We start from the raw sequence: 23297 nt of genomic DNA, 5'->3' as shown, positions 1-23297 counted from the left end.
TCTACGCATGGTGATAAAACCAGTGGACTCAGGCTAAGTTCTCCTATAAGAATAAACCAATTGCAATTAACTACTCCTTTTCATAACCTGTTTCATACTAGGGGTGGGACAGACTGGCACACTGGCTAAATATGGCTGTGTGTCCTTTGACCTTTGTTATTCTATTATAAATACCATGTAGCCAGAGTGTTCCCCTACCTAACCAACATCAGAAGATAATTTATCATCTTATGAATGTCACAATAATATTATTCAGATTATAGTCAGTATTTGCAGAATAGTAAGTTCAGTTAGTAGAATGAAAAAACCGTATAAATGTCATTTAAAAATGTAATCTTAATTTTCATACTGATAACTTCCTTTGAAGCCTAATAATAGTAATATTATAATAATATAATATTGAATACTACTTATTAACACTCAGTATATCACAGGCGCTATAAAAATTATACTATATATTAGCCCATTTAACAATACTTATGAAATAGCTGTCATTGTTGTTATTGTTGACGATAAGTAAACTAACCCTCAGAGAGATGAACCGACCTATTCTGCTTAGGTTCGTGCAACTAGTTAGTGATGGAGCCTGGCCCCTGGTCTCTTGGACTCAGGGCTCAGTCCTCAACCACTATGCCCAGAGATTGTGTAGTAACGTTCACCCGCCTTTGTCTTCCTTCTGCTTCTGTTCAATGCATCAAATCTATCTCAGTGTCTGGCCATACCTGAATATTCCAGATGACCAGGATTGATACTCACAGAGAGTTTCCTTTCTTGAAGATCCAAATATTGCCATTCATTCTTGCACTTACCAGGAATTAAAGGTGCTACTTTCCAGTTTGGATTTTCTGTGATATGGCCAGTGGGCAGTTGTCACTGAAAGTCACCATCGATGGTTCACAAGATCTTTTTCTGACTGATGCAATAGAAGGGAAAAATTCAGAGTCCTCATCCCTATCAGTTCCTTGTGAGCCATCCCCATATTCAGCTACGTTAATCATGATTCCTCCTAGGCCGGTGCTGATAAGCTGTTCCAGTTGAATCACTAAATATTTGATTGTGTCTAAACAATATTCCCATAGACACCAAGAGGGTTTTATTTCATCTTTGAAGATTTGTTTGTACAGCAATTGGCAGACTTGTCCCTGCAGAGAGGGTTTGGCTTCTTGCCTTCTAGGAGGAGCTGAATTCTGCTGCAACACGTCAGCAGCAACATCACTGAGGACGCGCACGCCCTCCTCGTAAAACCACTGACTTTTTTTTGTGACCCTTTCCCAGTGCTTACCAAATATACTTAACTCTCATCATAAACTTCTTTTATTCATAATTGCCCTTTTAACCACTCCTCTTAAGAAAGATTACATTCTACATAAGACTTGCTGGTGTACTAAATACACTTCGTAAAATTATTGCTGAGGATATAAGTGATTTAGAAGAGAAAAATAGGAGCCTGGATATTTAACTGTTTTATACCACTTTAAAACCATATCTAATTTTTGTGACTGTGCATTGAGACAGTTATGATGACTATGGAGCACTGATTTTGGAATCAGGAAACCAAGATTCAGGTCCTGTCTGGCAATGTATTTGTTTCTAACATGTCATTTATTTTTCTAAAACTTGCTTTCTTATTATAAAATATAGAATAATATACCTACCTCAAAAGTTTGTTTTGAGGATCATGGAACTAACTTGTATACAATACTTCATTAAATTAGTTACATCCATATGACACAATTTTTTTAGCCATACCTGATGTTTATGGTTTTTCTCTAATATTTTCAATTAACACTTGACATATAATCATTTACATATATCAACATAATTTACAGACTCATGGTATTCCATCATTCCCTATCTTTATAAGTCATTGTATTTAAAAATTTTTTTTTCAACGTTTATTTATTTTTTTGGGACAGAGAGAGACAGAGCATGAACAGGGGAGGGGCAGAGAGAGAGGGAGACACAGAGTTGGAAACAGGCTCCAGGCTCTGAGCCATCAGCCCAGAGCCCGACGCGGGGCTTGAACTCATGGACCGCGAGATCGTGACCTGGCTGAAGTCGGACGCTTAACCGACTGCGCCACCCAGGCGCCCCTATAAGTCATTGTATTTTAAATTCAACATATGGGGGTGCCTGGGTGGCCCAGTCGGTTGAGCTTCCGACTCTTGATTATGACACAGGTCATGTTCTCACTCTCATAGTTAGGAGGTTGGAGCCCACATTGGGTTCTACAGTGACAGCATGGAGCCTGCTTGGGATTCTTTCTTTCCGTCTCTCTCTATCCCTTCCTTGCTTGCTCTCTCTCTCTCTCTCAAAATAAATAAATAAACATTAAAATAACTTCAACATATGTTTATAACTGAGTTAATGCCTATCATATAATGATAACTCAAAAAGAATAGGATACAAAATGTAAAGGCTTAAGTGTAAAAAAATGTATCTGTGTTAATAATTGCTGAAAAATACTTGCAAAAAGTTTAATAATGGTCTTTTCCAAGGTAATTTCTACTCTTCATGTGTTTTTCCATATTATAAAAAAATTAACATTTTCAAATATACCTCAAGATAACGAATAAGTTGGGGCACCTAGGTGACTCAGTTGGTTGAGTATCTGACTCTTTATTTCAGCTTACATCATGATCCCAGGATCCTGGGATTGAGCCCTGTGTCAGGCTCCATTCTAAGTGTGGAGCCTGCCTAAAATTCTCCATCTCTCTCCCTCTGCCCCTCTCCCTGGATTGTACTCTCTTTCTCTCTCTCAAAAAAAAAAAAAAAAAAAAAAAAAAAGATAACTAATATGTTGACTTCTGTACAAAATAGTTAACTGTAAGCTAATTAAATTTTGAAGGACAAGTGCTTGAATTTAGAATTCATGATATATTTTATAAGGTCTCCAAAACCACACACAAGTTTGGTGATCTGCCCGAAGCACTCATGGAACTCAGCATATAGTTATGCACAGAGCTAAGGTTTATTATAGTGAGAAGATACCTGATAGAATCAGAGTGGGCAAATGATGCAGGCAGAATCTGGAGAAATCTTGTACCAGCTTTCTTATGCTCACTCTCTCCTATAAAGGAGCACGCTTGTGTGTGTTCTTTCTCTAGTCCCCCTTGCCCCCCCACCCACACACACACACACAAATGCAGTAATGTATGTGCAATATTTCTTACCAGAGAAGTCCTTCAGATGGTCAGCACTCAAGGGTTTTATTGGGGCTTGTCTTAGTCAATTCAGGCTGCTGTAACAAAGTACGATAGATTAGGTGGCTTATAAACAATAGAAATTTATTCCTCACAGTTCTGGAAGCTGGAAGTCTCACATCGGTGCATCATGGTTGGGTTCTGGAGAGAACCCTCTTGCAGGTTGCAGACTGTACATGTCTTATATTCTCCCTTGGCAGAAAGGGAAGGAGTGACAGAGCTCTCTGGGGTCTGTTTTAAAAAAAGGCATTAATCCCATTCATGAGGACTTCACCCTCATGACCTACTCACCCCCCCCGTCAGAGTCCCTACCTACCAATACTATCAGACTGGGGGGTGGGGGTCAGGATTTCAATGTATGAATTCTTAGCCAACACAAACATTCCATCTATAACAGGACTGGCCATGTAGGCACCCTCTGCCTAGCATCTACAACTGCAGACTCTCAGAAAGAAAACAGATGTTCAGAAGACCCACATTATTTGTACAAAAAGTCAGGGCACGGTGAATGACGCTTACCAATTAGGAAACGGCAAGAAGCCAAGTGCCCAGATGTGGGCTAAGGACAAAACCTTGCAAGCAGGCCTCTCTAAAGCTAGCAGTCTCAGGCCTGCTCCATTAATTCTTTTCTGTTCATGATCATAAAGATATTCATTATGTCAGAATTGATTAGCAAGCCTGTCTGCTGCGGATAGTCTCCCCAGTTTGTGTCAATAAAACATACCAGTGTTGGAGAGAATATTAAATGTACTATTTTCGTTCATGGTTCCTGGGAGAAGAAAAGACTCCCCAGGTTTCCATGTGATTCTCCTTCTGATGGAAGGATGACGATTGAGGAGAGGATGCTGACAAAACTGACAGGCCCTTCCTGTACCTTGTCTTGTAGTAAAGTATCCATGGTATCTGAGGTGAGCAGGCAGAAACCCATGTGTTTGATACTCACATCTGAACCAAAATTTGTAACACATGGTCTGACACAAAAAAGGAAAGGGGACAGAATACCAAGTCCCCATTTACACAGACACCGAACATGCTTAGGTTCTTTCTCCTGAATCACAGGAGCTATTTCTACAATAGACTATTCTTTGGCACCCAAGAGTTGAAAACAGATTTGATTATTAACTGGTCCATAACTAGGGGCTTTTGGGTGGCTCAGTCGGTTGAGCGTCTGACTTCGGCTCAGGTCATGATCTCGTGGTTCCTGAGTTCGAGCCCCAAGTCGGGCTCTGTGCTGACAGCTCAGAGCCTGTAGCCTGCTTCGGATTCTGGGTCTCCCTCTCTCTCTCCCCCCCCCTGCTCATGCTCTGTCTCTCTCTCTCTGTAAAAAATAAGTAAACATTAAAACAAAATTTAACTGGTCCATAACTAAATACAATGAATAGATGTCTTTGTATTGGCATCAAAAACACTATAAATTGAAAATTGCGCATGATAGTATGATTTCATACATGAGTTATCAAACACGAGAAGGAAAGTGTAGGGATTATTAAATCACATATTGTGAACTACTGTCTGAGCAGACATTATAGTTACATCTTGACAAAAAATTGAAGCATAAACATAATAGCTGTACCAAATTTTAACTGCACATGAAGTTTGAGAAACATTTAATTGTCAATTTCACTATACATAGCTTAAAAGTGACCCTGAAAAGAAGTAATAAGTATTTTATTATAAGATTACTTTGAATTATTCAAATATGTTTATGTTGAATACTATTCTTTGGGGGGAAAATATGACATGTCACCTTTACTGATATCATTATTGATCGATTTATTTATTTTTATTTTTTTAACGTTTATTTATTTTTGAGACAGAGAGAGAGAGACAGAGTATGAACAGGGGAGGGTCAGAGAGAAAGGGAGATGCAGAATCTGAAACAGGCTCCAGGCTCTGAGCTGTCAGCACAGAGCCCAAGGCGGGGCTCGAACTCACTGGCCGTGAGATCATGACCTGAGCCGAAGTTGGACACTCAACCAACTGAGCCACTCAGGCACCCCGACATTATTGATCAATAAACTCAAGACTCTTCAACTCCAAAAAATTACCCATAATATCATTACACAGTGTGTGGAGACTCAAAGAAACCAGTGAAAGAAAGCTATTGCATGGCATTGTGCCAGAATGATAGAGGAACCAAAATATACATCTACCTTTTACCAAAAAAGGAAGCCATTTTTATGGTTAATCAATGCTCCTTTAAGAATTCTTTTCTAGACTTTATAATCATAAGCAAGTGTTAAATTTTAAAATATGTATGGATATTTAGATTTGAGAGGCATCAGCATAAAGACAGTGTTTTGAAACTCTGGGTGTGGGTGAGATAAGCCAGGGGAAGGTATGCATTCTACAGAGAGATGGGAAATAGAGCAGAGTCAGGGGAACAACATCCTCCAAGGGTGATGGAGAAAGAGAAGTGAGGAGAGAATAGTGAGAAGAGAGCAAGAAGTAGTAGGACAAGCATACCTCAGGTGGATGTTAGCATCTGACTGTATTCTGCAAGACTGCCGTATTACTGGAAGTTATGAAAAGTCCTCAAGTAACCCAAATAGTTATCTGGGTACTAATGAGATGGCATCAACTCTACTTTCCAAATATCGCCTAAAATCAGTGACTTTATTGTAATCTAAGAAATTTTCTTAAAAATCTCAAATTGCATATCTACCTCTAGATCTTTAAAAATAGCTTCCTAGATTAAAGGTGCAGTAAAAGTATCAGATAATTTTTATAATTCAGTGTTATATTACCCCAAAGTGTTGTGCTCAAACTAATTTAAGCAGTTTTTCTCTTAGGGTCAAATAACTATCTTAGAATTATTAGTTATTTGAAAATAGTAACAGTTCCTAACTGCTCAATTCGACAAATATAACTGAGTGCTAAATGGAATCAGGTACTGTTCTAGGTATTTTGGACACATCATAACTTTTTTTTTTAAAAGCTATCTTCCTGAAGTTTACACTCTAGCAGTGATAGAGGAAAAAACAATTAATAAAAATATAAATTGCATTATATGTTAAAGGTAATAAATGCAATGCATAAAAGGAAAAGCAGAGAAAGGTAAGGGAATCAGTGTACTGCAGGATGCACCAGGATATGCTGGGAGCAGATCACAACATTATTAAATAAGATGATAGGATAGGCTTCGACTGATAGAAAAATAGTGAAGTCGGCAAGAAACTGGGAATATAAAGATAAAGAAAGCAAGACTCTGGCTCAGAGACTTTGTAGTTTTGTTTTAACAAAAGTTGATCATAGAGGATGTGCCTAGAGAGCAATGTGACATTTGGTTGTTGTTATGTTTTATGTATTTTTATTATTTAAAAAATTTTTCATATGCTGATGAACACTACATAGTTATAAAACTGTTTTGAATATGAAATAAATATACCAATGTATGTACTAAGCACTAAATGAATGCTATATGTTTTCATTATTATAAGGGTTTTATTTCTTATTAAGAACTGGGTGTTTGGGCAAATCTCATGTAAGAGGGAGATTTGAGCTGAACATTCATTAATCAACCATTTACATCCTGTGTTGAGTATACTATGTTCAGATTCATTCTCTTGGTAACAAAGATTTTTTTTAACATTTATTTATTTTTGAGAGACGTAAAGAGATACAGCACAAGCTGGGGAGGAGCAGAGAGAGAGGGAGACACAGAATCCAAAGCAGCCTCCAGGCTTTGAACCCTCAGCACAGAGCCTGACACAGGGCTTGAACTCAGGAACCATGAGATCAGGACCTGAGCTCATGACCTGAGCTGAAGTGGGATGCTTAACAGACTGAGCCACCCAGGCACCCTGAAGGTTTTTAAGCAGGAATATGGCTAATCATGTATGTGCATTATTAAGTTTGAGTTCTTTAGACAGACCAGTTAGAAAATCATTATAACAGCTCTGGCATGAATAGATGAAGACAGGAATAAAATGGAAGCTGGGAGTATCAGTTAAATGTGAATATATATTTAGTAGAAATTATCTAATTGAAAATACAAAGACTTAGAACGAAGAATAACAGCAAAGTTTGAATAAAGCATCAATCCCATAAAGATTTCCACTAATGGAAATAGGAACATTAGAGGAAGCACAGATATATACAGGAAGGGAAGTTTAGTCTGTGATACATTAGTTTAAAAATCAATTATTTCTGCAGTGGCGCCTGGGTGGCTCAATCAGTTAAGTGGCTGACTCTTGATTTCAGCTCAGGTCATGGTCTCATGTCTCATGGCTTGTGAGTTGGAGCCTGGCATCAGGCTCTGTGCTGACAGTGTGGAGCCTACTTGGGATTCTCTCTCTCCCTTTCACTCTGCTGCTCCCTGCCTCTCTCTCTCTCTCTCTCTCTCAAAATAAATAAATAAACTTAAAACAAATCTATTTCTATCAAAAGTTCATAAGTTAATTAGTAATGTAAGCCTCAAATCAAAAACTGGTTTGCAAGTAAAAGTTGGAAATTACTTGCACAGAGGTGATGTTCAAGGACACAGAAGTAAATTAGAAAGCTAAAGAAAAAGAAAAGAAGACAAAAACATGGAGATATCCTATGTTTGATGAAAGTGAGAAAGAGAGAGAGATCAATGAAGGAAAAAAAGAGAAGGAGTGATAATAATCAGGAAAGTATATGTATCACAGAACTCAATCTTTAAGAAAAAAGAAAATGAAAACAAACAAAAAGAAAGCATAGGGATGTGGAAGGATGCACAGTCTGTGAGTTTTGACAAATGCAGTCATATGATCACCACAACAATCAAGACAGAGAACCTGTCCATCACCCATCACCCCCTCCAAATTTCCTTATGTACCTTTGTAGTCAGACTCTACCTCAACTCCCAGTCACTGGCAACAAGTGGTCTGTTGTCTTTCCTCACAGTTTTATCTTTTCCAGAATATTTCATAAATGAAACGCATATACGTAGGCTTTTGAGTCTTCCTTCTTCCACTTAGTACACTAGGTTTGAGATTCATCTGTGTTGTTGAATGCATGCCTTTTTATTTCCCAGTAGCGTTCCACTGCATGGATGAACCACAGTTTGTTCATCCATTTCCCAGTTGAAAGATATTTTGGTTATTTCCAGTGTGAGGTGATTATGAATAAAGCTGCTATAAACATTCATGCATAGGTTCCTGTGTGCACACAAGTTTTCATTTCTTTTGAATAAATACATAGCAAAAGCATAGCTTGCTTGTAAAATAAGCATAGTTTTACTTTTATAAGTAATGGCGAACCACTTGCCATTTCCACTAGTAATGTACAAGAATTTCTCCACAACCTTGCCAACCCTTGGTATCATCAATATTGTTTATTTTACCATTCAGTAGGTGTGTAGTTGTATCTAATTGTGATTTTATTTTGCATCTTCCTAATGACTAATAGTGTTGAACACATTTTAATGTGTTTGTCGTTTTTTAAATACTGTTTTTGATTAAATGCTATGACTTTTAAGAAAAGGTGAAAACAGTTGATGATATCAAATAGAAACATTTAACTTCCTAGGTCATGTCTTAAGATAAATGAATGAGAGGGGCTCCTGGGTGGCTCAGTCGGTTAAGTGTCTGACTTTGGCTCAGGTCATGATCTTGTGGTTTGTGAGTTCGAGCCCTGTGTCGGGCTCTGTGCTGACATCTCAGAGCCTGGAGCCTGCTTCAGAATCTGTGACTCCCTCTCTCTCTGTCCCTCACCCACTCTTGCTCTGTCCTTGTCTCTTAAAAAGTAAATAAATGTTTTTTGTTTTTTTAAAGATAAGTGAATGATAATTTAATGACAAGGTTAGAGTAAATCTTCTGGGACAGAGCGAATACATTTGCGAAGGATTGCTGATAGGATTAAATGAGTTTTAAAGCTGTATTTGAAAGGCTGAGAGAAAAGATCCCAGAAAAAGTATCAAGAACAACAGATGTGAGTTAAAAAGAAGAACAAAAATAAAAACTGATGACTTGAAGGAAAAGTAGTAAAGATGGTCAGAAACAGTATTTCCATCCATCTATCCACCAATGGATAGAATATGAGTAATTAGAACAATGGGTTTGGAAACTTAATATAAGCAAATAAATACACTTCTCTAAGTTGTTGGCAAGGAGCATATGAAGCACTTTTAGAGCAATGGAAGGATAAACCTTATTTGAAAGGAACAATTTTGATAAATGCGGACACAGACTAATGCTGAAAGTTAATGCATCCATAAGTATGAGGGTGGAATCATTTTAGAGAGCATTGGAATTGGAAGGAAAAATAAAGTCCTAATGTTGTATGGGAATGTTACCTTGACCTAAGTAGTGCGGTAGATTTGTACATCATACTCTTCTCTGTATATGACAAAACTGGCCCAGAGGCAATGTCAAGTTTTCTCACTCCTCTTTGGAAACTCCATTCTGCCCCAAGCAGAGATCAGGGTTATCTTCCCTCTGCAATGTTATTGTTTAAGGAGGGAGAAAGAAAGAAAGAAGAAAGAAAGAAAAAGAAAGAAAGAAAGAAAGAAAGAAAGAAAGAAAGAAAGAAAGAAAGAAAGAAATAGATCTTGATGCTAAAGCAGAACTAAGGAATAAAAATGCAAAATGAATTAGGTAAATACTAAATAAAATGACAGTAAAATATATTAGATAAAATGTATTATATATAACATTATATGTACTATAAATAAAAATAAAAATGAAGAAGACATCCATATAACAGGCCACTTCATTTTATTTATTTATTTTAGATTTATTCTTAATTTTATTTATTTTGAGAGTGACAGAGAGAGCACAAGTGGGGGAGGGGCATAGAGAGGGAGAGAGAGAGAATCCCAAGCAGGCTCCGTGCTGCCAGCGCAGAGCTTGATGCAGGGCTCAAACCCACAAACCCATGATAGCACAACGTGAGCTGAAACCAAGAGTCGGACACTTAACCAACTGAGCCACCCGGTGCCCCCGCCACTTCATTTTTTTCATTAACTATCTATTGAGTAAGTGTTGAATGACCCCTGAGAAAGATTGAGGGGACAGAGTGGTAAATTCAACACACTCCCTCTTCTCATGGACCTCATAGATTCCACAAGTAATTATAATACAGAACGACAAATATTAGCAAAGGCAGAGTGCTTTGAAAATGTAAGGAGTTCTCCAGTCAATTCAAGTTTTACGTGAACATTTATGAAATGTAGAAGTAGGATTAATAAGAAAGTGTAACTTGAGTACATATTAGGAGCCTGAAAGCAAAGACCAGAACAAATTGAAGCTTATGAAACATTCCAAGTCAATGGCAAAGGAATTTTTGTCATGTTCAGAGCAGGGAAATGAATATTGAAAGATTAGTTATGCTACTTACCCAAGATAGTAGAATGTTGAGTTGGCAGAACTGTTCAACTAATCATACTGACCTCCACCAAAGAAAATAAATGGCCTATAAAGAGTTTAAGAGGTTACTGAAGCCCAAGGTAGGAGAGAAGCTGTGGAAAGCTTGCTTGAGATGATTCCGTGTCTCTAGAAAAACATGCCAATGACATCATAGCATCAAACTCTACCTGGTCTTTGAAAATGTGAAGAAAGGATAGAGTGTTGGGTTAAGAATGTGGTCATCTATTCAATCTTTCATTAATCTGTTTATTCAACTTTATTTTATTATTTTTAGTTTTTAATTTCACTCCAGGTGGTTAACATACAGTGCTATTAGTTTCAGATGTGTGATATAAATGATTCAAGAATTCCATACAACACCCTGTGCTTCTTTATTTCACTTTAAAAAGACATTTTAGCACTTGCTATTTCAGGCACCATGCTGGTCAGTAGTGACACAAAGTTTAATAGAGGATCCAAGCCCTGACTTCACAAAAGCTCACAATCTAATCGAGAGTCAGGAGAATACGTGAGCAATTACACTGAAGTTTGATAAATTCAACACGAGAACTTCTGAGCATCTGACAATAAGAGAATTAATGTAATTAATCCTATTGACAGGGATGAGAGAAGATTTCAAAAAGAAAATGATGCTTTTAGGGGGTCTGATTTTTTTTTTTAATTTTTTTTTCAATGTTTTTATTTATTTTTGGGACAGAGAGAGACAGAGCATGAATGGGGGAGGGGCAGAGAGAGAGGGAGACACAGCATCGGAAACAGGCTCCAGGCTCTGAGCCATCAGCCCAGAACCTGACGCGGGGCTCGAACTCACGGACCGCAAGATCGTGACCTGGCTGAAGTCGGACGCTTAACCGACTGCGCCACCCAGGCGCCCCTAGGGGGTCTGATTTTTGTTGTTAATTCAAGAAAAAATTGCCTTTTGAGCACAAGCGTATGCAAGAACTTATAAAATGCCTAACCACTTTTTAAGTATTTTAGTAATAAGGTAGAAATGTGAGTCGGATGATGTACAAAAGTAGATTTTAACTGATTGTATAACCATAAATAGTTTCAATTTATAAATCAATGTCAATCAGTCTTTAGTTGTCTGTTATAAAACTCTGTGCTTGACACTGATCCATTAAGTATTTTCATCAGTGACTTAGATGAATTTAGATAAAACATAAGTTTGAAAATGATGAAGCTGGGATGTTAATTTAAAACATTGTATACAGAATTAAAGAACAGTTTCTATGGACAGATGGTAAATCAAGTCTAATAAGATGAATGTAATTATTGGTAATAATTACAAATCCATACTAAAATGAATTAAATAAACATGAGATTTTAGATAATTTCGGTGACATCAGAACATAGACCTGTTATGACACAATGTAATGCAGTTGCAAAAATTGAAAATGAACACTTAATACTTATGTAATATTAACAAAATTATAAGGTCATTTCATTTCAGTATGAGGTCATAACGGGCAACTGTTACTGGAGTCTGCTCTAATTAGAGTCAATTCCCAATATATCCAGTTCTGGAAGACATGGGCATAATTTTATGTATCATGGTGTGGATTGTTTAAACAGGGATTTGGAGACCAGAGTTGTCTAAAACATCAAAGAAGGCAGAGAAAAGGACTTAAAACACAAGTGGCAGAAGCAGGTGCAGACCAGTGTGTGAGGCTCCCTGGACAGGTATTCAGTAGGAACATGAGATGCCCCAGAAGGCAAACCATGTGTATTCTCAGCAAGTTCCAGCTACTACAGCAATAGGAGCAATCAAACTCAAGTGAACCCCTCCTCCAGATGAATGAGCCTGCAAAGGAATCAGAATAAAGAATAAAATGCCATCCTCTGAAACAACTCAGAGAGAACAAGGAAATACCCTATTCCTAGAGGTAATGGAATGGGAGGGAGGAGAAGAATGAAAAGCACATCCTACACATTAAATAGAAAGCAAAGGCCCTGGTTTTATAGAATCACAGTAGTGCCAATAGGAATACAAAAAAGTACATTTCTAGAATTTCTGAAGTTCTCCTGCCTCGAATAGGTTTGATCCCTGATTCACGCATGGGGGCAGAGTCTACAGGTGAGAATAGCATTTTCCGATCTGGGAAAATAAGACTTATAGAGCTGATCAGATTGCATAAATAATTCAGTGTCCCCTCAGCGCCACTGCACAGTTGATTCATTCCTAATAAAACACTGTAATTGAACACTACCCTGTGAGTCGATCACTGGGCTAGATTCGGAGAACATGAAAACAGATGAAGCCAGTGCTTTGACATAAAGAATTCACATTTCTATAGGTAATGGAGAATCATTGAAGTTTTTAAAGCTAGGAAGCAATGAGCGAGGTTTTAGAAAGATAGGTAACAGTAAATGGAAGGGTTTAATAACCTATTCACTTGGTTGAGAAATGATATTTAAAAAAATGTAGGCCAGTTCGAGACATTTTTTAAAAGATAATACGTACATGTAGTATTTTCCATAATGAGCAAAGCAGTTTATGGAATATTGAAGAAAATATATCAAAATAATTTAAACCAATTTCTAAATGTGTAATATATATTTTCTTTGCAAAAAAATTCTAATAATACAGGCATGTAGTTTGGTCACATTATATGTGAATTTGAATTACTTAAATATGAATTATAATGTATATAAGATATTTACAGATCTCACTTCTTGAGAAAAAGGTTAAAGAAAGCAAATAACCCTAAATTTAAAAATCAACAATCAGTATTAGAAATGAGTAAATTGTAAGCTGTTTACACTTTTGTCACAAGGTGGCGCCATAGCGGTAACTGTGGCCAGTAATGTGTTCCCTAACCTTTTCTCTGTGTTTACATAATTATGAATTACCTTTATAACCATATTTATAATTTGAGATTTTCTAAATAATTGAAATTATTCTATATCTAATGAGTGAACTGGAACTTTCTGCCTTCGGTAAATCAAATGGGTCAGAAATCTATCTCATTCTTTAACTGCTGTCTAATATTCCTTAGGGAAAAGATACCTATAATTTATTTTACAATGAAATGGTCATTTAGGTGTCTTATAGTTTTTCACTAATGCAAATTAGTGAACATTTTTTTAACAATTCTCTTTGTATACATAGGCAAATGTCTCTGGATTTTATATTCTTTCAGGAGAAATTTCTGGCTTTGAGCACATGAGCCTTTTTAATTCTGATAAATATGGTTAAATTGTTCACTCAAATGTTCTAACAATTTAAGGTCTAACCAACATTGTATGAGAATTCCCATTTTTTCCATAACTGAATATTTTCTGTCTTTTTAAATGTTGCAACCTGATATAAAAATGGTGGTGAAAATTTACTATTCCTTAATTAGTGAAGTTGAATAGGCTTTAAAAATGTTAATGAACTTTTGTGGGTTTTGTTCAGTATTTGGCCAGTTCATATCACTTGTCCATTTTTCACTTTTTTTCCCACAATCCTTTGGATTGATCAGAGCTTTTCATATCTTATGGATATCGTTCGTTCATTCTTTGTGTTTGTCAAAAAAATTTTCTCTTAATCTGTCACTCATCTTTGAACCTGATGATGATGACTTTCACTGCAAATGTGTTTTGTTATTGGGTGGTCAAAGGTCAGGATTTTCTCTTATGGCTTCTGGATCTTTGTTTTGTTTTGCTTTGAGTTCTCCAAAATGTTACGGCTCTACAAAGATATTCTTTTCACTTGATTGTAATATCATTGTATGGATTGTTTGGGTTCATGTTTTTGTTTTTTTATTTTATTTTATTTTATTTTACATTTAGTGTTTTTGTATGTGGAAAGTACGTTTTTACGAATATTTAATTTATATTAGCACCATGTATGTACCCACGTTTTTTCTTCTCCAATGATTTGAAATACTACCTTTATCAGTTCCAATATATATAAGTCTGTGTCCAGATAGCCTATTCTGTTCTACAGTTAAGCAAAATCTTAACATTTTCACGCAATGGATTGTCCCCACTTTGAATATCACAGAATGATCCTCACTTCGAAGAAGCAGTAAAAGGCGCTCAGAGAGTTAAGAGGTTTCATGAAGTCCTGGGACTATACTGGCGGCCAACCTGGGCCTGGGAACCCATTTTTCTCATTTCTGCTTCAATGTTTTTCCCATTCAGCTGCAAACTATAATTTAAGATCAACAAGAAAATAGGTCACTTTCAGCCTCTCTTATCTCGATTCTTTCTTTTTCAGGAACAGAGGGGTATTCAGACTGCAGTAGGTCCCCATGCCAGAACGGAGGCACATGTATAAACGGAAGGACTAGCTCTATCTGCGCCTGCCGACATCCGTTCACGGGTGATAACTGCACCGTCAAGCTGGTGGACGAAAATGCTCTGGCTCCAGGTAGGAAAGCGCACGCAGGCTTGGACTCGCTCAATGTCATAAAAACATTGTTTGAAAATATTCGCAAATGATTAATCTGGACTCTTGTGAGGATTAATTCCTTTTACTTCTGAAATTTACCGAATGACATACATGATTTACAAGCGGAAATGTCTGTCAGGTAAATCCATATTGATGTACCCTTGTTGAAATTTTCAATTTTGATATAATAGAGGCAGTCTTTTTTTTTTTCTTGTACATCTTAAAAGAAAACATAGATGTACATACCTGATTGATATAAACTTTCTTCTCAAACAAGTTGATAAAGAAATATACCTTTGATTCATATCAGATATGGTCATTTAAATGAAGTTTTAATAAGTAATCAGCAGCATGTCTTCTATGAAGGTTAAGCTAATAGTGCCATTGTGACTGGGTGAGACTTAGAATATGCTCAGATGTACTAAGTAGAACCAAATGCCTTTTTTGTCCATTTACCTTCATAAGTATTGGTTGTTACAAATTAAGAGTGTACCATTTCTGATTTTTATACAAGAAAATATGTGCAACATTTAAAATATATTTTCTTTAATGATGGCAAAAACATATTTTAACTCAGGCTTTCTTCAATAATATGCTGCATGCCAAAGAGTAAATGTTTTAGTCTATTTTTAAATCTCAGCCTTTGTAAGTACATTTGGCATTAATTACATAGAAAAGTGCTTTTGTCTACTTCTCTATAGTGCATATGACTTCGTCTGGCTTCCGTTTTAGCCTCTAGAAACTGTTTGACAAGGTGCTGGAAAAATTGTTTCTACATCATGTCAGCTTCAATTCCTACTAGGGGCTTTAAAACATGCTGGCATAACATAATAACCATAGAGTGCTTTGAATTCCTTTATCTCTGGAGAGATCAAAGCAACACGCAAATTAATCTTTGAGGCATTTCTATGAGGGATGTATTAAGCGTTATTATCATTCTATCCGGATCTGAATGGAGAAACTGAGGCTCACAGAGGGCAAATGATTTGAGATAAGCCAGCCAAGAGGCAGGCATATCTGCCTATGCCCTTGTTAAATCTGATGAATGACCTTTTTCCTTCTGGTAGCCCTTTTTATAACTGAGATAAAATGATAAAGAAATGGGGAAAGACAATATTTAAAAAAAACATGAAAATTGACTCCACTTTTTTTCCTCTAACAGATTTTTCCAAAGGATCTTACAGATATGCACCGATGGTGGCATTTTTTGCATCTCACACATATGGAATGACTACACCTGGTCCTATCTTATTTAATAATTTGGATGTCAATTATGGAGCTTCGTATACTCCAAGAACTGGAAAATTCAGAATTCCATATCTTGGGGTGTATGTGTTTAAGTATACCATCGAGTCATTTAGTGCCCATATCTCTGGATTTTTAGTGGTTGATGGAAGAGACAAGCTTGCATTTGAATCTGAAAATATTAATAGTGAAATACGCTGTGATAGGGTTTTAACTGGGGATGCCTTATTAGAATTAAATTATGGGCAGGAAGTGTGGTTGCGACTTGTAAAAGGAACAATTCCAGCCAAATTTCCCCCTGCTACTACATTTAGTGGTTACTTGTTATATCGTACATAAATTAGTATGAAAGACAGACTATCACCTTCACTGAGAAGCAGCCAGAGTTTTCCTTTATCTTTGCATGCACATCTGCTCTGTTTTTGGCTTTCTACATCAAATGAAAATCAACTTTTCTTTTAATCTGAGTAAGCCTGTAAGTTTGTTTATGTCATAAAATTATTTCACTATCTCTCGGATAACCTGTATACGAAGTTTTGCTCGTAAAGAGATTTAGTGACACAGAAAACAAAGTGCATTTGTTGACATAATGATTTTTGTCTTCTCCAGTTAAGTAGTTTTAATGTAATGTAATATGATTAAATGGCAGTCATTCGATTTTGTCAGTCACAGTAGTCTCTACAATAAAATACTTACCTTTTGTTATTCCCTATGTATATAAATATATAACATACATTTCCTAAGTTCAAAATTCAAATAAATTACTGAAAGACTGAGAAGTGTTTTTTTGTTGTTGTTTTTTTAACTTTGATTTTTACTCTTCATTATTGGGTTGATCAGTTTTATATATTAAAATTTTCATTTGTAATCAAACTTAAGAAAGTTGTATTTGAAGCTTGAAATATGCTTAACTACCATTCTCTGTAATTTAGAGGTTAAAGTAGTAATTGACAAATAGTGGAACATTTACATCTATGTCTAAGCATGTATAAGTGGTTCTTTTACCTGCCTCCATGATACAATATCTACACGGAAAAAATAAAAGTTTCCTCTGATGAGTATCCTTCCAAGGCAGTGCAATCAGGCCTGCTCATCTTCTTTTAAAGGGGACATAAGATTCCAGAGTAATACTACGATTTATGTGATGTTCACTCTGTCCTGATTCTCTTCTAAGGAACTTACATGGAATGTCTCCTTGATTCCTCACAAAAACTCTTGTAAAGTGGGTATTATTATTATCATGTTTACAGTTGAGGAAACAGACACGGGGAGATTATAGGATGGACCAAGCTCCACAACCAGCAAGGACTGAGGCGGGATTTAGAACCAGGCCGGGTCTTCTCCAGAGTGGAGAGTCACCCTTCGTCTTTATTGCCTCCCATATATGTACCACAATTTACGTGATGACCTCTTTAGCTTGTTTAGAGTATTTTATTATAACACCGTTAATGCAGTGGACACCGTTAAATATACATTTTTTTCATGTTTAATAAAGTATTTCTGAAGAATACGTTCCTATAAGTAAATAGTAAAAATAATAATGAAAAAAAGTCTGGCTTGGCAAACATTCTTCAGGAATTAATTTGCTTATTGCTCACTAGAATCCTATGATATATACATATTAGACCTATGACATACATATTAAGTATTATCATCCTCTTTCTACTGCTAAGAAACTGAGGCTCACAGAGGGTAACTACAGCAAACTATGGGAAATTTCTGTAATAAAGGACAAGCATATTTTTCTTATTTTGATAAGTACTATCAAATTGCCCTTGAAAAGATTTGTGCTGATCCATAGTCCCCTTTTGCTCATGTAAAAAAGCATTCTTTAGCTCCTCTTCACCCTCATCAAAATTCACAATTTTTAAAATATTGCCAATCTTGAAAGTGAAAATGATGTTTTCTTATAGCAGAAACTTGAGAAGAATTCAAATTGGCCAAAACTTGAAAACGTATGTCCATACAAAGACTTGTACATGAATGTTCATGGGAGCTTTATTTGTGATAGCCAAAAACAAGGTACCGCCCACATGTCTAGCAACAGATGAATGGTTAAGCACACGCTTGTATATCCATACAGTAGACTGCCAAGCAATTAAAAGGAATGAATACGCAACAACATGTATGAAACTCCTAATAATAATGTAGGAGAAGATTTCAAACTGCAACCTGATAAAACTTGGCCAACTCTGCAGGAAAGTATAAAGTGAGTTGTTTGTTTTTTTTAATGAGATATAATTGACATATAATACCATATTAGTTTTAGGTATACTATATGATGAATTGGCATATGTACATATTGCAAAAGGATTACAACAATGAGTTTACTTAACATTCATCATTTCACAGGGATGCCTGGGTGGATCAGTTGGTTAAGCGTCCCACTTTAGTTCAGGTCTTGATCTCACGATTCCTTAGTTCAAGCCCTACATCGGTATCTGCGCTGACAGCTTAGAGCCTGGAGACTGCTTCCTTGGGATTCTGTGTCTCCCTCTCTCTCTGCCCTTCGCCCACTCGCACTCTGTCTCTCTTTCCCTCTCAGAAATAAACATTTAAAAAAATTCATCACTTCACCTAATAGTTTTTCCTAGTGATGAGAACACTTAAGAATTACCCTCATAGCCACTTTCAAATACACAATCCAGTATCATTAACTTTAGTATTGCCCATCAGAATCTCATGTTGAGCTGAAATGGCTGGGGGTTCACAACCTTGCCTCACTCAGTAATAGACTCGGGCTGTCAGGGAAGAGTATGAGCTAGATACTGACAAGTGGAGGCTTGGTGACTCACAATTCTGTTATGTGTAAATGGGTCATTTTCAAAAATATTTATGTTTTGATAGTTTCTTTAGTGCCTGCTTAAAATTGCATCACAATCTAAACTGTTTTTCATTTTATTTTTTCAAATACTCATAGATTAAATACAATTTTTGTCTTAGACACTTTCAACATAGATTCTAATGATCTCAACATACTTTAATATTAGCAAAACAGACGGAAGTAAATCATTTGACAATATTTTTCATTGCCATGCACAATTTGGTTAATTTTGTTTTCTTTTTTTTTTTTTTTTAATTTTTTTTTTCAACGTTTTATTTTATTTTTGGGACAGAGAGAGACAGAGCATGAACGGGGGAGGGGCAGAGAGAGAGGGAGACACAGAATCGGAAACAGGCTCCAGGCTCTGAGCCATCAGCCCATAGCCCGACGCGGGGCTCGAACTCACGGACCGCGAGATCGTGACCTGGCTGAAGTCGGACGCTTAACCGACTCCGCCACCCAGGCGCCCCTGGTTAATTAAGTTTGTAATTAGATAATTAAGAATATTTAGCATCAAATGATGCTTTGGTGTTTGGAATTGTAATTATTAATATAATCCTTTGTTTTTAGACATATTTTAGAAATACATAAATGACAAAGAGGCATTGTAGTGACTTTTAAGTTGCTGTAATCTTGTTTGGCTATTTTTTTTTAATCCAGCCAGTATAATGTAAGACAATTAATTTAGTATGTTATGTTATGTTATGTTATGTTATGTTATGTTATGTTATGTTATGTTATTGTTATGACCAAACTTACTCATGGATAAAAAATACAGCACTGGGGTTTTCTTGATTTCTCCCATGGAGACAGCAACTTGCATGGCTATTATTTTGTACATTGAATTGCAGAGCCCTTCTCTGTCACCAGACCTTCCTGCCCAGCAAGCTCCTGAAGTACAATACGACCCTAGTTACTCATGACAACGTCCTATGCATTCATTCACCAATTATTTAATAAATACCTACTTCATGAAGGCAGGATAGATATTTTTAAATAATATAAAAATAAATATCAAATAAATCAGTACAGACGGATGCTACATATGAAATACATTATCCAGAGTCATGCTGGCATTTACTACCAACAAAATCATGAGCAGCTCTGTGACAATGGGAAATGTGTCTTTAATAACCATCCCCTCTTTTTCTGCATCTCTGACCAAGCTTCCATTACCTCCTTTGGATCACTCAAGAACTGAGAAAGTTCAGATTCAAAGCTAAGTGTGCCTAAATTACTCTTCTTTATTCTCTTTCATAAGTCAAAACTCTTATTTTAGAAGAATGAACTAATAAGATTTGAGCATTAAGAAGTGACAAGCTTAATTTATTAAAATAAGCCATGTTGATTTTTGGTTGACTAGCCTATTTAATCTTCTTAGAGGGGATTTTTTTTGTTATTATTCATCTGTTTCAAAATTTAAATTCACTGAATCAAATGAATTTGTATTTGTAGAAGTTCAGTTACATTATATGTAAATATATTATTTATAGTATATATTTACATTATATATACATTCAGTTATATAATAAAAAAGTTAAAATTTTCATTTATCTAATATCTATCTAATATAAATATATATCTTTATCTAACATATAAATTATAATATATATATTTATAAAACTGAAGTTTTTTATCACATACTTTTCATCCAAGTCTAAAGAAAATGTACAGACAACTTGGTACCTTTAAAAAAACAAACAAACATTGCTTTTAGTGCCAACTTTTTCATATTAGAAGCAAGTTGAATAATATTCTTTGTCTTCATTAAAGGCGATCTTTAATGTAACAAAATTTTCCATATTATTCAAACCTGTTCGTCTTTCTACCCTCTATCCTTGCAAGGCACGTGCAGGACACATTAAAGCAGGAATGATCAACATGCCCGTGTTAGAGTGTGGCGTTGATCTCCCCCGTCGGAGGCAGACATGTTTGCTGCCCCAGTGGTTTCAAACCCAGGGTTTCATCAACAAGCTGAGGAGGGTTCTAAAATCCCTTCCCTTGAGAGCTTTTACCACAGCTCAGTGAGAATTTTCAATGAGCTATACCGCGTTTGTGTTTAGAGAAAACAACAACAAAGTAGCATTCATTTCTCTGGCCTGACATCCTAACTAAACAATCCCAAACTCCGGAAAAAGTCCAAATTTTAGAGTTTTTGTTACTTTTTCTCTTCTCTTCTTTTCTTTTCTTTTCTTTTCTTTTCTTTTCTTTTCTTTTTTTTTATGGATTGCTTCGTGAATTGTCAAAGGCTTTAGTCAAAACATTTTCCGGTTACCAAGTGTTGAATGTAGTATTTAGAATATTTTAAAATCTTACTTTCATGATTGAAAACATATCCATCTATAGCAGATCCTGGTTGTAAGGTGATTTTTCCTATTAGATCCAAATAGAAACTTAGAGCAAGCCCACTGAAGAGCACAGTAAAAGTGTTACCTGATACAACCTACGAGTTAGTGGTTTGTTTGTTTTTTCTTTCAGTGTCTTTTCATTGTATTTGAATCTAAATCCAAAGATTTGGATTCATACACTTACTTGAATTTCCTATTTGTCAGATTAAAATAAATACTATATCAAATTCATTCAAGTTAAGAGTGAAAATACTACATGACACAATGCAAAGGGTGGGTGTTCTTATAAATACTATTCTAGTTTCCTTACTGCAGCCACTAATTAACAAAATGACTCACTAGATTCTTCTTACCAGGATACGATTACAGATAGTTCTAAACTTTTATTTTATTTTTTTGTAATTTACTCCCCTCGTGTATCTTTGCTGTCACCATCATTACCACTAAAGCATTTGATTGTGCATAGTTTGCGTAAAGAGGACCACATGTCTATTTCTTTATCTACAATGAAGTCTGTGGATTAGGATGACAGTAATTTGTTAGAAAACATGTGTAGAAAGAATTCATTTATTTTTATTACCTAGCCATTTTCAAAAATGATTTAAGCTTGCTAGATGGATAATAAATAAGAAAAATATCAAACTTTGACAAAGATAGTGGCTACTTATACATCACATACATGTCAAGGACATGTACTTTTTAAAATGTTTCTTCATTTATTTTGAGAGTGAGAGAGAGAGAGAAATCAGTGGAGGGCACAGAGAGGGAGAGACAGAATCCCAAGCAGTCTCCACACTGTCAGCATGGAGCCAAGTGTGGGGTTCTATCTCATGAACCGTGAGATTATGACCTGAGCCGAAAGCAAGAGTTGGACGCTTAACCTATTGAGCCACCCAGGCGCCCCAAGAACATGTCTTTTTTAATCTTGATGTCTTAGATATATTCACATACACTGATTTTCATGATTTTTCACAGAGTTATCTTGCTGTTAACAAAGAATATCCCACAGAGATGCCTCCCATCATCTCAAATCGTCCTTCAATTCCCTACTATCCCTTACTCCCTATCCCATCACTGCAGATTTGCTATTTAACGAACATATTTAGATCTCTTTAATCCTGCTGAGGAGGCAGCTAAATAGTGGAAATTATTCTGTAGATGAAATTTAAAAGACACTCCAGAGAGTGCATGTCTTTTTAATGTGACTTTCATTGCCCTTTCTGAATCTTGTCATTAAATCTTTTGAATCAGGATTCTATTTCATAAGCTCTAATTCTATTTCCTTTAAATGGTCAGCACACTGAGAGGTCATCAGTAGGTTTTAGTCATTCGCACAGCTCTCTCTACATTAACAGCAAACTATGAACTCTACCCCCTGCAATGAATGGAAGCAATAACCAAAGACCATCACTGAGTTTCTTTAACATTTTGGCTTCTCTCTTCCCATGCTGTATACTCAAAGTAGAACATGTTTGAGAAAACAACATCTATATACCTTAAAGGCATTCATCAGTATCATAACAAAAAAACCTAGCCTTTTAAATTTAAGTAATACATTATAGATATCATGAGTAATATTGGTATCTGAAAACTGGTTCTGTAGTCTATTTTGAAAAATAGACTAGGCTGCTTATACAGCATCTGAGAATCCCATGAGGCCAGGTACCAGTTGCTTATTAATAATGTTCTTGGCATGGCAGCTAGTGGTGGGTCATTGAGATTATTAAATGCATAGAATGTGCTGGGAGTGTGAAAAGAATTAAATGTGTTAAATTAATCAAATTTTAGAAATTTAGAAAATTTTCTAGGAGAATTCATTTTATTCAGACAAATGGAGACAGACTTGAATTTATAATCATTAATTCCAAAACTATTCAAATTTTTTTTTGTTTTAGAAAGAAAGAGTATGCAAGTGATGGTGGAGGCAGAGGGAAAGAGAGTGGTGGAGGCAGAGGGAAAGAGAGA

At 36.0% G+C, this 23297-nt stretch overlaps 1 protein-coding gene across 1 annotated transcript in view; it reads left to right on the top strand.

Moving 5' to 3' along the window:
• MMRN1 (multimerin 1) overlaps positions 1 to 16936 on the top strand; it is a 65918-nt gene extending 48982 nt beyond the window's left edge. The window contains exons 7-8 of the mRNA XM_043572186.1: positions 14742 to 14894; positions 16078 to 16936. Coding sequence (XP_043428121.1) covers positions 14742 to 14894; positions 16078 to 16499 — 575 coding nt within the window. The 3' untranslated portion in view covers positions 16500 to 16936. The remainder of the gene's footprint in view (positions 1 to 14741; positions 14895 to 16077) is intronic.
• Positions 16937 to 23297: the final 6361 nt, after the last annotated feature.

This window comes from Prionailurus bengalensis, chromosome B1 (assembly GCF_016509475.1).
Source record: "Prionailurus bengalensis isolate Pbe53 chromosome B1, Fcat_Pben_1.1_paternal_pri, whole genome shotgun sequence".
Lineage (NCBI taxonomy): Eukaryota > Metazoa > Chordata > Mammalia > Carnivora > Felidae > Prionailurus > Prionailurus bengalensis.
This window is presented reverse-complemented; position numbering and strand designations above follow the sequence as displayed.